Consider the following 15045-nt stretch of genomic DNA (forward strand, 5'->3'; position numbering starts at 1 on the left):
CACTAATGTATATACTGTTGAATTGTATCTTATCGCTGGATGCACCAGTATAACAAATTAGGCAAAATTACTCCCCGGTACCGTAACTCAATTCCAAGTAACAATTTGTTCATTTATCTTTTTTACATGTCATTTTGGTCATTCATTCATGTTTGCATATGAAATTACAAGCTTCAAACCTATGGTTTTCTTTTGGGGCATAACATAAATATAAGACTAAGAGTTCATGGGGAAGGAAAAACATAGACTTGAAGCTTTAAATCCATATCCGAACATGGATGAAAAATTAAAATGACATGAAAAAAGATAAAGGACTAAATCATTAAGTTAGGGGACGGCACAAGCAATTTTGCCAACAAATTATAATCTTTACTTGAAAAGGCTGAATTTTCCTTTTATTAAAAAAAGATAACTTGTTGAACTCAATTCGTCATTTCTCTTTTCTATGACCTTTTGACTTGACCCACAGCAGATTCACGACAATTACAATAAAATACAACGGAAGAACTATTTGCAAGTAGTAAAACCTGAGTTGCGAATAAACTCAAATATATTTCAATGTCAGCGAAAACTACTACTGTAGTAAGGAAGAAAATGCCGACGAGGAAGATTGTTTTCTTGCATCAAGAATAGAAAAAATAAAGGGGGATAACAACTATGTCTGAACTCTGAAGGTTACATTTAATATTTACATCTAAGTGCTTTTGTTTGTATGTATAGAATGGAAAAAATCTGGTCCCAAATTCAATGACTACCATGAGTTAAACAAACTGTTCATCGTTTTGAGAGATAAAATCAAGGTCCGATGTTTACCAAAATCCTTGTTCTGAACTAGTCCTCTACAATTGTAAGTCCTGAAGTTCTGCAATTTATAAGATGGTAAACCAATGTCGTCGTATCTGAAACCTGCATTCATGCATAAGCTTTCTTTGCAAATGCTAGGCCAACGGGACATAGCCTTGCACTTGCAAAACTGCTGTCAATGAATTTAAACCAGCATAGATAAAATCAGTTTGGGGATGGGTTCTATCACCCGTTAGAAATACATGCACGCCATTCATGAGTTCAATCCAGCTACAACCTGGTCTCTTCTTCACATTTTGTTGCCTCATTGTGCGTCTCCACTCAGATACTTCTTCATATCGACCAAGTACTCCATAAACATTTGACATCAACACATAATTTCCACAATGACCTGGCTCAAGTTCAATCACCTTACTTGCTGCAATCTCGGCCAAGTCTGTATCCTTGTGGATACGGCATGCCGCTAGCAAAGCCCTCCATCCGACAGGATCAGCTTTAAACGGCATTGTTAGCATTAATTCATAAGCCTCCGTAAGTTTCCCTGCTCGACAAAGCATGTCAACCACACACGTGTAGTGTTCAATGGATGGAGATACGCCATATTTTGACTCCATTTCTGCTAGAAACTCAAGCCCTTCATTCACCATGCCAGCATGACTGCATGCAGACAACAATCCAACAAAACTGATTTCATTAGGTTCCAATCGAGCTTGACGCATACGAGTAAACGTATCTAATGCCTTGTCACCGTAACCATGCATTCCATAACCCGTGATCATGATGTTCCATGAAGCCACATCCTTCTCTGTCATGTGATCAAAAACCATGCAAGCATCTCTCATATTTCCACATTTTGCATACATGTCCATCAAAGCATTGTTCAATAGAACATCATCAAACTCATTGTTTCTTCCTTCCTTCCCCAACCCATTTACGATCATATACCCATGTATCTCTCTACCATGTATCAAGGCTGCTAGATGAGTGCAAGCCGGAAGTACTGTTGTAACTGTAACCAAATCAGGCTGAACCCTATTGCCAAGCATCCTATCAAAAAGCTTCAAAGTTCCGTAATGATCACCACACCGTTGATGAACCGATATGATCGAGTTCCACGAAAACATATCCTTCTCATCCATAACCTCAAATACATTCAAAGCATCACTAGCACATTTGCATTTCCCATACATATCAATCAGTGCATTCAAAACAACAACACTAGAATCATAACCCATTTTCGTCAAAAACCCATGAACAGCTTGTCCATTGTCAAAATCTCCTATCACAGAATATATTGACAAAACACCAGTAACCGTATATCTACAAGGAACCACTCCATTTTCCACCATCCTTCTAAAAATCCCCAATGCCTCGTCAAAGTGCCCAATCTGCGCATACCCGTTAACCATCGAGTTCCAAAGCACAACATCTCTAACAGGCAATTCCTCAAACACCTCATGTGCATCCACCGCCAATCCAAATTTCAAATAAGTATTAACCAAAGCACTTCCAACAAAAACATCCAATTCCAACCCAAATTTAAACAACAACCCATGAATCTTCATAACCTCAAAACCCTCCCCAGCATCACCACAAGCTCTGATCACACACGGGAACGTGAATTTATCAGGAACGATACCCAGATGGCGCATTTGCTTGTAAAGACCAAACGCATGTCGAGAAAGCCCATTTGCAACGAATCCAGCAATGATAGCATTGTAAGCAAAGACATTTTTGTCATGATGGGTGGGATAATTGAAGACTCTGAGAGCGTAGTTGATGAAGGTGCATTTGGAGTACATGTTGATGAGGCTGGTGATAGCGAGTGGGGATGCAAAGAAACCATTTTTGAGCAAATGGGTGTGGATTTGTTTGCCTTTGGAGAGGTTTATGTTATGAGCACATTGTTGAAGGGAGGTAATGCATGTTCCTATGTCGTATGAGGTTGTGAAACAGCGACTACGTTGTTGTTTTAGGAGGACAAGTCTTGAGATTGTTGTCCCATTCATTTATGTGCTTGCTTTGCTTGCTTAGAGCATCATTATTGTCGACATCATATCATATATGGCTTAAACAGGAAATTTACCAATGCAAAGAATAGAGCAATGATATTCTAACAACAAAAAATCAACAACTTTTGTGACACCCACCAATTTTCAAAGGAAAAGTAGATAGTGACACGGAAACCAAAGCAATAGAGAGAGAAAGTAAAAAGATAATGTGAGTATGAGAGATAAAGTTGTAAGTTGTCACAAAATGGTTGTTAGAATATCATTTCTCCAAAGAATAAAATGTTTTTGCGAGTTACATCCGTCACACCCCTCAAACTCAAAATACAATACCCTAAGCTTGAATAGAGCTTGGGTAAAAGTACTTGATTGAGTTTATGTAAATGCACTTGAATTGAATTGAGTTTGAGAAAGATATAAAAAAACTCAAGCTGTATAGCCGTACATGAATTGAGCTTACATAAACATATTGAGTTTGCATAACATTTAGAAAATCAGAGTTCACATAAATGGTCTAACTAACATAAAGGTTTGACAAATTTTTTAATTTAAAATGTTTGGTTAACACTCTGCGGATACATCTTAAAAGAAAAAAGATAAGAGAAAGCAACGTGATAAGAAAAGAGAAAAATAAATGTAAGATAAGATGTTGAATAGATATTAGTTAATATGATATGTTGAGATATAATGATTGTTTATATTAATCGAGACTTCTTTAAAATAAAAAAAAAAACGAGACTAAGTGTGTGTTTGATTTCCCGTTTGCAATACACAAAAACACGTTTGCATGTTTGCCATGATTTTCAGAAGCTCCAAATACTAGCTTCTTTGCTAACGTGGTTTTTTGGCGTGATTTTCATCAAACACCGTTTTGCAAATGTTGTACCAAACATCCACTAAACGGACAAAAAAGTAGTTTAGGCATATAGAATTTGTAGTATTCGTTTTCTTTTGTGTGTGTAGGTTGCTTTGAGATTTAGAAAGAGACAAACATGGCATTGCATCCGGCGTTATGGGAGAATGCAGCTTGCCTTGCACATTGCAACTTGCAAGTAAAGTGAAACAAACAACATTGTGAGTGAGTCCACTCTAGCAAGTCAACAAGATCAACGGTGCGGGGCGTTCACCTGACCTGACCACAACAGAACTGAATACTCATCAAGTCAAGATAAGGTGAGAGATGACGTGGCAAAGGAGCACTCTCCTCTCAAGTAAACACCCAACCAGCACCGTTAATTAAATTTTGAGTTTTTCTCTCTTCACGGTTTCGATAAATTAAATAAAATAAAATAAAATAAATAAAAATTGGATGGATTCCTTTATTTTATGGTAATTGGATTCTTTGTTTCACAAGCAAAGAAAAGAAAAGAAAAAGTATCTTGTAAGTATATATAATGATAAAATATTAATAAATATCCCCCATGCGGGATGCGGCAGAGACGGGTTTTGCCTCACTGAGTGAACCCAAAGACAAGCCTGTGTGTCCTGTCCTCTTTCTCGTTCCCCATTGAAGGATCAATTCAGATTGAAAGAATGGCTTCGAAGCTGGCAACATGTTTTGTGTGCTGCAATTTGAGCAGCGGCTTCAACAACTGTAAGAATACCCACCGCGTAATGTGCTCTCCATTTCCATCATCTTGCAAAATGCCACACCACCGTATTCTCAGGTACCTTACCTATCAATATTTTGCATTTTGCATATTATTAATTATTAGCTGTTAATCAATTTTGTTGTCTACAGTTCTCAGCAGAAAAGACAATACCACAAGAAAACATCATCATCATCATCACAGCCATCTTCCATTGACGGAGGAGGAGGAGGAGGACCTCTTAATCCAAAATCTGATCACGATGATTCTCTACACAATTTGAACCGTCCAATTGTAGTGCCTGATACTAATAATAATTCCACACCCTCGGTATCCCCTTCAACTCACCTTGCAATTTATTTATTATAAATGCTACCTAAGTCTCCAATGTTTGCAACTTCGGATAGATAGATAGACTATTTGAGAGACTATACTGAAACAACTTATGAAATGTTCACAAATCGCTTTTAGCTTAGTTCCATAAGCTCTCCAAGATATCTAATCAAAATAGTTTGACTTTATATTATCTATTGTTATAGAAAGAGCTTGTACATAAGCACTTATTTGATGAGCGCTTATGCTATAAGCACTTAGTTAAGCTGTTTATTCAAACTAGTTCTTAAGGTGAAAACAACTCATGACATATCATAGTAAGTTTCATTCTTGTGTTTTTCCAAACACTTAAACAACTAAATGTTTTTCGTTATATTACCAGAAAAACACTTAAACAAGTGTTTCTGTAATAAGATAATTAATAATTAAATCCTTCTGAAGACTTTCGTCATTATTCTGATTTTGTAGAATGGCTAAATTTAGTTCTTCAATATGATTCAAGAGGTTAAAAAGTTGGCTTTTTAGTGCCATTAACTAATTATTCAATTATGAAATAGGCCTTGAATGTAAACGGAGCAGAGCAGGCTGAACAGTTGTCTGGTGGTCAATTGGAAGATTTGTTATCCATGATAAAAAATGCAGAGAAAAGTAAGATATTCTTCTGGAGTACTTATATGCTTCCTTTTTAAATGTATATGTTTTCTGTTAAATGTCTTGTCACGTGTTATTAAGAATTGTATGTTTTTCTTCCAGACATCCTTCTTATAAATCAGGCTAGAGTTCGTGCACTTGAAGATCTTCAAAAGGTTCTTGCCGAAAAGAAAGCGCTACAAGCAGAAGTTAACGACTTAGAGATGAGGTTGGCTGAGACTGATGCGCGGATTGAAGTTGCTGACCAGGAAAAGACGCATGTTGAACTCATGGAGGGCCAGTTGGAGAAACTGCGTAATGAGTTGGCCGAAAAGGGTAGTACTGAAGAAAGCAATGCTGAATTGCATGAGCTTCATAATGATAGGATCCGTTCCCTTACTGAGGAGCTTAATTCGGTAAGAGAAGAAAATGCCTCTCTGAAGAATGCCATAGAATCATTTAAAATACAGCTCAATGATGTCAAGAACAATGATGAACGTTTGGTGGTATTGGAAAAGGAACGCTTATTTTTGGAATCAACCCTAAAAGACCTTGAATCAAAACTGTCAATATCTCCGGAAGATGTATCTGAACTGTCCACACTTAGAGTTGAATGCAAGCATTTATCAGATAAGGTTGAAAACTTGCAATTGTTGCTAGATAAAGCAACGGAACAAGCCGACCAAGCCGTTATAGTGCTTGAAGAAAACCAGGATCTTCAAAGGAAGGTTGATAAATTGGAAACATCCCTTGAAGAAGCTAACGTCTATAAGCTATCATCTGATAAACTGCTAAAGTACAATGAACTAATGCAGCAAAAGATAAAACTATTGGAGAACAGCCTGCAAAAATCAGATGAAGATATAAACTCTTATATTCAGTTGTATCAGCAGTCAGTGAACGAATTTCAAGATACACTCGATATTCTGAAAAAAGAAAGCAAGAGAAAGACGCTGGATGAACCAGTGGAAGATATGCCGTGGGAATTCTGGAGTCAATTATTGCTTCTAATTGATGGTTGGACACTTGAAAAGAAGATAGCAGTAGATGATGCAAAGCTTTTGAGAGAAAAGGTGTGGAAAAAAGACAAGAGTATTAGTGATGTATATATGGCTTGCAAAGGAAAAAATGTAGACGAGGCTATATCTGCATTTCTTGGGCTTACATCGTCTGCAACAAGGTATTAAATTCTAATTGTATATTGCATTTTATATATCTTCCATTATCTTATGCATCCCTTACTTTTTCTCTTTAGTCCAGGATTATATGTGATTCATATTGCAGCAGAGATGGCACCAGTGGCTAAGGTGAATTCATTGTTTCCTTATCCCTATTTTGCATTGTTATGAACTCATTTTATCTTATCCCTGATGTTTCTAATTCTTTCAACATGATCTTATCCCTTCACCTACAATCTGTTCTTTTACTGTAATAACTAACACCCACTTAAATGATACTAAAAAGGCATGTCAGAAGCAACTTACTCTGTAAATAAGGGGGATACCAGGTGTGAGTTTTGAATTGAACTGAATTTTCAGACATCGTTAAAACACGGTCTCATGTATCGTTTTTTCTCCCTCGTGCGAATTTTTGAAATCTTTTTTTTAGGAAATAAGTAGCATGTGGTTAAAAGTCAGACATCTGTACTGTTTATAACCATTACAAATGGGAGTTGTTCTAATAGTAAAAAAAGGGCAACCCGGTGCACTGAAGCTCCCGCATATGCAGGGTCCGGGAAGGGGTCCCACCATTTGGTGTATTGTACGCAGCCTTACCCTGTTTTTACACAAGAGGCTGTTTCCAGGACTTGAACCCGTGACCTTACGGTCACATGACAACAACTTTACCAGTTGCGCCAAGGTTACCCCTCAGTTGTTCTAATAGTAACATCCCAACTTTTTGGCAATACCACCCAATATAATGATGATGTTTAAGGAATTACGGAAAATAATATGAATTCATTATTTGTATCGTTATTTAATTAAGATTAGGAGTTTAGTATTAGTATAAATAAGGATCACTGCTTTGTCTTGTGTAATAACACCCGATATATCATTTATGCAATATCGATATAATTTTATTATTGAGTAAACCTTTTCCTCCCTTTATACCTAGAAGAATAAATATTTTATAACTTTTGCGTGGTATTAAAGTTGTATCATTCTCCATGATATGTCCTGTCATCATTCTATGTCGAGTTCCCAAAACTCTAGAACACTGCGATAAAAATGACTAGTATCATACCTTTCCATATTGTTCTTCCAAGGATGGTGCATGATCTTCTGCTTTCAATTAATCTGTTTTTCTTATTACTTACTGATATTTAGATTGAGTTGTTTCCATAACAGGTTGGTGGCTTGGGGGATGTTGTCAGTGGTCTAAGTAAAGCATTGCAAAAGAAGGGACACCTTGTTGAAATCGTACTTCCCAAATATGACTGCATGCAATATGACCGCGTTGGTGATTTAAGAGTATGCTATTTATTCAGTAAAGAGTCAAAGATGTTGAGTATTGGTGTTTGGTATCTTCAACAACTTATGATAGTTTGATTATTCTTGCAGGCTTTGGATGTGGTAATAGAGTCATACTTTGATGGTCAATTATTCAAAAATAAAATCTGGGTTGGCACTGTTGAAGGTCAATAGTTAAATATTTCCATTTAAGTTGAATGTCTTTATATATGGTTTACTAACTTCACTTTACTTATGCAGGCCTTCCTGTTTATTTCATTGAGCCCCATCATCCTGATAAGTTCTTTTGGAGAGGAGACTTTTATGGCGAGCGTGATGATTTTAGAAGATTTTCATATTTTAGCCGTGTAGCACTTGAGTTTCTTCTTCAAGCTGGCAAGAAGCCAGATATCATTCATTGTCATGATTGGCAGACAGCATTTGTTGTATGACCTCTTAATTCGTTTTTTACCAAACTTTTGCTCTTTGAGTAACTTATAGACTAAACCTTATTATGCTACTCTGCCAGGCTCCTTTATACTGGGACATATATGCCCCAAAAGGATTAAATTCAGCTAGGATATGCTTTACATGCCACAACTTTGAGTACCAAGGGACTGCAGCAGCTTCAGAGTTGGAATCATGTGGTCTTGATAGCCACCATCTAAACAGACCAGATAGAATGCAGGACAACTCAGCACATGATAGAGTCAATTCTGTCAAGGTATACTAATAAGATGATTATCTATTCTGCCATTTATGAGCAAATATAACAAAAAAGTAATAGTTTACCTTCCAATGTTTTAGGGTGGAGTTGTGTACTCAAACATTGTAACAACAGTTTCCCCTACTTACGCCCAAGAAGTGAGAACTGTGGAGGTATTGTTCATTTCTCGCTCTTGTGCATATTAGGTATTTTCTGGTTTATCAAAATATCAATTTTTTAATTCACGTAATAATAAAGCAAGCAGCACACATAACGGAACCATAAGATCAACTTTGAATAACAACTTTCCCTATAATTGCATCTATGTTGACTAGATTGTTCCGGGAAAGGATTGTAGGATATATATATATATATATATATATATATATATATATATATATATATATATATATATATATATATATAACCATTCTGATACCTTCATCTAAAACAGAGAATTTGTCCTTGACACATTATTTGACTTTTGAGTCTTTATGACCAAATGTTGAAGAATTTGATGCATGATACTTCTTCTTGCTTTTTGATTGAACTATAATTCCAGCAGAGTTTCTTTCAAGTGGGCTTATGCTTTGTCCATGCTTTAAGCCAAACGGATTTCAAGTTAGCGATTTGTTATAGATCTAAAACCATTCATGTGCTTTTATTAATAGCATAAGCTTGTTGAAGATTTGGTTCTTAAGAATAGACAAAGGCTTTGTTTCTAATAATAAATGGAAGACTATTGCATATATTTTTGTACTAGCTATTTGCCATTTGACATTGTTACACAAAATATAAGGGTACCAGAAGTCCAATTTGATGTGCAAATCGACATAGGCCGGAATGAATTTGCTATTGATCTTTGGATTTGACAGTATATCTTATACAGAAAAAACAATGGAGAATCACACATAATTCATCATAAATGCTTTAAGTTTGAACTATTGTATGAGCTCTCTTTACAATGTTTCAATTTGAAAAGTGGTCTTATGAATGATATTATTGTACAAAATGCAGGGAGGTAAAGGCCTCCATTCAACCCTCTCTACCCACTCCAAAAAGTTCATCGGTGTTCTTAATGGTATTGACACTGATATATGGAATCCTGCTACTGATCCATTTCTTGAAGTCCAGTACAGTGCAAATGATCTTCAAGGGAAAGCAGAGAATAAGGAAGCCTTGAGAAAGAATCTAGGTCTTTCTTCTGCAGATGTTAAGAGGCCATTGGTAATTATATAATTCTTATTTCATAGGACAATTTGTTTGAAACGATATATTATAGTTTGCTCTTCGCTCAGTTTTTTTGTTTGTTTTGCAATCGATGCTAAATTTTATCTCATTAAAGATTCAAGCTATGTCAATTTTCTTTTATTCCCCCAAAATGCTACCAAAAAGCAGAATGTGTGTGCATTTTTGGCCTATTAGACTTGAGATTTTGAGACTTTAGATTGGTTCTAGACAAACCATATGGAGGTGGTCTCAGTCTATAGTTTTGTCTGAAACTTTCCGATGGTAGTGAATAGTGGCGGTGGTTGCCAAAAAAAGTCTGTGAATGTGTTGCGAGGGATGCCATGATAGAGTTTGCAGGACTTCACCTCTGAAAAATGATAATCAATATTTACATCCAGTCCAAATTCTAGGAATTTACATATTTTCCAAAATATTATAAGTTCCTATATTCTATTCAATTAATTTTTGTATGTTGCTTTAAGGTCTCATTTGCTTCTTTGTTGGAAGACATCATTTATATATATGGTTAAGTGATGTCTTAACTTGAAATTTCTATTCACGACTTATTCTAAAAAATTAGAAATTAAGATGCTTTAATAGTTCGATCTTTCTATTCTCTTATATGATAGGTTGGCTGCATAACAAGATTGGTTCCACAAAAAGGTGTTCATCTTATAAGACATGCAATATATCTAACACTGGAGCTGGGAGGTCAATTTGTTCTACTTGGTTCAAGTCCAGTTCCACATATCCAGGTCATATTTTCTTTCCTTATAGCTGAAATTTAGTGGTATTATACTCCACTTTAGAATGGAGTCAGCTAAAACAATATAACAGAAGAAAGTCAACTTAGAATAAAGGTGGAATTCTTTCTCAGCACAAAAAAAAGTACTACCTCTGTCCCTAAATATTGGACCCTTTTGCCAAAATCACGGGAATTAAGAAAGTTGTTAATAGTATTAAATTTGTTTATAATTACTATTGTTTTTACAATTTTATCCTTGAGAGAGAGAGAGAGAGAGAGATAGAGAGAGAGAGAGAGAGAGAGAGAATTAGTTTATGTTTTCAACATAATATTTATTGTTGATTGAAGAAAATGATGCAAAATAAATAGGAGTATGGTGGTAAAGAAATAATTAATGTAATTGGAAATACCAAAGGGGTCTTATAAAAAGGGAAGAAAAAAAAAATCTCAAAAGGGTCTTATAATTAGAGACGGAAGTAGTAATTACCTAGGGTATGGATTATTCTTGACAGCTTTCATAGATTACATAGATTACGTTTCAGTGAACTGTTACTATATATAACCAGAGGTCTCGGTAAATATTGTTGTGAGAAAAAATAATGATACTAAAAAAACTGGAGAAAATTGATCCGCCTTTCTGACTGATTTAGTTTAGAAAATGTACTGGAGAAAATACAGCATTTTAAAATATAACTAAGGTGAGAATACGCCAATAAAACTAATTATTTCTGTATTTATAACTGAGGGTGTATGCGTAGAACTGTCAAATAATGATTTCACTATTACAATCAAAATATTAATATAATACAGTTATTTATATATGTTCTCGCATAAACTCTTACTTTCTGTCCTCGTGAGCTTAGCTCAGTTGGTATGGACAATGCATAAAATATGCAAGGTCTGGGGTTCAAACCCCGGCCACCACCAAAAAAAATAAACTCTTACTTTCTGTGAAAACTTTCTGTGAAAAGAAATATTATTCAGATATTTTTTAATGTTTTGGAAGTAGACTGTTGATGGAGTTGATTCTCTTCGATATGCCCATTCATTCCCCATATTTTCTGTCAACTGATTATCAGTTTTCTATTCTCTAGAGAGAATTTGAAGGCATTGCCAACCATTTCAAGAATCATGACAACATAAGGCTGATATTGAAGTATGACGAATCTCTCTCCCATACCATTTATGCTGCGTCTGACATGTTCATCATTCCATCGATCTTTGAACCTTGTGGCCTAACACAGGTATGGCTGTTCATGAATTTCGAAGATTATAATTACTTATTGTAGTGTCAACAATTAATGCAAATCCATGTTCCATTCTTACGTGATACATGTTTACAGTAAAAAACTGTTTTATTTTTAGAAATTTGTATCTTGATTATAGATGCTTATATATTTGCTGTTACTCTACTATCAATGATATCCATTTTGTCAAACTTAATTCATAGTTAAGTGTGCCACCAAAATCCATTTTCTGCACCTGAATGAAGTAAAATTACGTGATAAAGAATCCAACTGTACAAAGATGATCATATAAGTGAATGAAAAGCAGACAATATGAAAAGCTTAAATTAAGTTTGATTTTTATTTTTTATTTTATACTTTACATAGTTTCCTAATATATTTCCTGCAGATGATTTCAATGAGATATGGTGCTGTTCCTATCGCCAGAAAAACTGGTGGCCTAAATGACAGGTTAGCATAGCATATTACATGAAAGTGTACTTCTTGTTTATGAAGATTAACTACATTCTGTCTCATTTTGCAGTGTTTTTGACATTGATGATGATACAATACCTTCACAGTTTCGGAATGGATTTACATTTGTGAATGCTGATGAGAAGGTAAAGTAAAATATCTTGTTTTTACAGTCCAACATCACAGATGCTGTCGTGTTTTTCATGATAGAGTAGGTAATGGGGTAGGTTTGGGTCACGCCCCCGCCTCCTTCTTTAGCTGGGATGAAAAGTTATACTGACTAAAATTATCTAATGATTGCAATATTTAGTTTGTATTTTCAGTATTTACCATACAAGAGAGTGTGAGAGTGAAATCCTAATTGCAACTTTAGTCTATGTAGCTTGGATTATGGATGATTTTGATCTCAACTTTTTTTAAGCCAAACAAGTTCCTCTGTTTTTAAAATTAGGCATGACAGATTGTTGTCATGCCTGCTATAGATACGTAATGCAAAGCTTTACTAAACCTATTTTCCGTAACCTACCTTATTCACCTTCAACATTCTCATCTATCAAATAAACATTATTTTATGCTGTTTATTGCTCTGGTAAACTCTAATGACACAATTTTGACAGGGAATAGATGGTGCCTTAGTACGCGCAATTAATCTCTTCAGGGACGACCCTGAGAGTTGGAAGCAACTTGTTCAGAAGGACATGAACATCGATTTTAGCTGGGATTCTTCAGCAGCACAATATGAGGAGCTCTACTTAAAGTCTGTGACTAGAGGAAGAGCGGTAAAACGTGCTTAGTTTAGCAAAATGATGTTTTCCTGTGCTATCATTTCAATCTTATCAGTTTCCAACACAGAGATGGTAGATCAGATTTAATGCATAAACAGAAGGATTTGTCTGAGCATATACCTTCCATGCAAGAACATCTCTAATTGAGAATGATTACAAAGACTACTTTAAATGTGACGTGGCTGCCTAAAACGTGCTGCTAGATTAGTCTCCATGAAGCAACATTTCTCACTTTTGATGGATTCTAGGTGATATTTCAACTTCACTATACATAGCAAGACTGTGTAGTTATTTTTCATTATTTCGCCACTTTCCTACGTTTTTAGAATATGTCAACAGTGTACAAAGGCCATACATGTAAATGGTTACAACTTAGTTTTCAACTAGAACTAGAAAGAATGTATAATTTAATCAAATTCCAATCAAAATAAAAATCCTTACAATACTATACTAACTCTGTTGGTTATCATCCTGTGATACTAAAAGCGCATGAAGCTCCCATTTAAATTTTTGTTATCGCGGTTTTAGAGATGGCATTATGAGAGAAATACAAGTAAAATGTCATGCCACAAGTAAACGGAGTTATCATACAGGAGTGTGTGTCACGTACAGAAATAAATAGGAGAGGCTAGTATTAACTTAAAAAATAGAGGAAGTCAAATCTGTTTTGTTTGAAGAAATCTTAGGGAAGGTGGTGCAATTTTCTCTACATAAAAAACACTAGTTTACACGAAATTGACTTCACAACAATAAATAAATTTGTAATATTATGGACTGAATATTGGAGTATGAAGAACAAGCAATAAAGTTTAGAATGGTACAGATTAAAATTGAAGGCATAAGAAAGAAAGTTGTGGTGATACTTTTCATATAAAGAAAACAATGCTTATTTTATTTTTACATCTTCCCATTAAACTCACTCCAAGGAAAACACAAAAAACTATTTAAGGTACACAAACTTTCATAAAAAATTACTCCCTCCATTGTCAATTATAAGGAAATTTGACTTTTTAGGCTCATTCATTTAATGATATATGTAATCTATATTATGGACCACATACATCATCAAATTATCAAAAGAATGAACCTAAAAAGTCAAATTTGTTTATAATTGACAACGGGGGGAGTACCATTTAAGGTTTTTTTTTGAGAAAGATGGACACGTTATTGCATTTAGTTATACTCCCTCCGTTTCAAAATGAGTGTCGCTTTAGCCAAAAAAATCTGTTTCAAAATGAATGTCACTTTCGGTTTTCAATGCAATAATAACTTTTTCTTTTCAATTGTACCCTTCAATTAATATTATGTTACACTACTTCCAAAGTATTATTTTTTCTTTAATGAAAAACAAACCAATAGTTTATTAGGATAATTTGGTAAAATTGCTATGACATTTGACTACTTTATTCTATTCCTTAATCTGTGTGCAATTGGCTAAAGCGACACTCATTTTGAAACGGAGGGAGTATATAAAAAGAATAAAATATTTTTGAGAAATAAGATTAAAAAATGTTTTTTTTTCTCTTCATAATATCCAACATTGTTCGGTTCTTGTGAATTGTTTCTCCTCTTGTGAATTGTTTCTTCCATTGTTGTGGATTGTTTCTATTTTAATGGGAGTTAATTAATTTTTTAATCGATAATTTCAATAATATTGTAAAAAGAGGTATGTTATTTGAATGGTCTTTTTTTACAAGTGTTCAGACAAACACTCCATGTCCGTCTATTCGTTTTTTTTATTGAGTCAATGCTATAAGTTACAAACAATAGTTTAAATTTTGATTTAATGCATATATATTTTTTCACTTTTATAGTGTAACAAACTATATTTATCTTTCTTTAAAAAGAAATTATATTTATCTATTTCGATGACACAAACTATATAATAAATATAATATAAATTTTTATAAAATAGAAAATATAATATAAATTTTCATTTTTTCTTAATGACACCAACAATAACATAACATTTTTATAGACAAGTTTGTTTAAAGATATAATATAATTGAAAAATCCATACTAAAACCATATATTTAACTTGTGTACTCCTACAATGTATTTTTG

General features: G+C 34.4%; 2 protein-coding genes across 2 annotated transcripts; one reads left to right on the forward strand and one right to left on the reverse strand.

Annotated features, from left to right (window-relative positions):
* Nucleotides 1–518: 518 nt before the first annotated feature.
* LOC146932821 (Pentatricopeptide repeat (PPR) superfamily protein) lies at nt 519–3443 on the reverse strand. Its single transcript, XM_085707996.1, has one exon. The coding sequence runs from the start codon at nt 2811–2813 to the stop codon at nt 939–941; it is 1875 nt and encodes a 624-aa protein (XP_085564122.1). The 5' UTR covers nt 2814–3443; the 3' UTR covers nt 519–938.
* A 791-nt stretch (nt 3444–4234) lies between these two features.
* Nucleotides 4235–13435, forward strand: SS4 (starch synthase 4). The gene is made up of 16 exons (XM_085707998.1): nt 4235–4480; nt 4555–4732; nt 5293–5383; nt 5489–6545; nt 6621–6672; nt 7714–7836; nt 7927–8002; nt 8077–8261; nt 8345–8539; nt 8623–8694; nt 9539–9748; nt 10381–10506; nt 11591–11740; nt 12132–12193; nt 12267–12342; nt 12814–13435. Exons 1-16 carry the CDS (start codon nt 4347–4349, stop codon nt 12988–12990), a joined length of 2964 nt encoding a protein of 987 aa, XP_085564124.1. The 5' UTR covers nt 4235–4346; the 3' UTR covers nt 12991–13435.
* Nucleotides 13436–15045: the final 1610 nt, after the last annotated feature.

Source organism: Medicago sativa, chromosome 4 (genome assembly GCF_051527215.1).
Source record: "Medicago sativa cultivar Bolivia chromosome 4, Bolivia_mono, whole genome shotgun sequence".
NCBI classification, from domain to species: Eukaryota; Viridiplantae; Streptophyta; class Magnoliopsida; order Fabales; family Fabaceae; genus Medicago; species Medicago sativa.

What these genes read in the sequence shown, in the direction of transcription:
- LOC146932821 (XM_085707996.1), bottom strand. Translation starts at nt 2,813, where the DNA reads ATGAATGGGACAACAATCTCAAGACTTGTCCTCCTAAAACAACAACGT.
- SS4 (XM_085707998.1), top strand. Translation starts at nt 4,347, where the DNA reads ATGGCTTCGAAGCTGGCAACATGTTTTGTGTGCTGCAATTTGAGCAGC. An exon ending in ACCGCGTTGGTGATTTAAGA is followed by an intron (nt 7,837 to 7,926) that starts GTATGCTATTTA and finishes TTATTCTTGCAG; the next exon opens with GCTTTGGATGTGGTAATAGA. An exon ending in ATTGGCAGACAGCATTTGTT is followed by an intron (nt 8,262 to 8,344) that starts GTATGACCTCTT and finishes CTACTCTGCCAG; the next exon opens with GCTCCTTTATACTGGGACAT.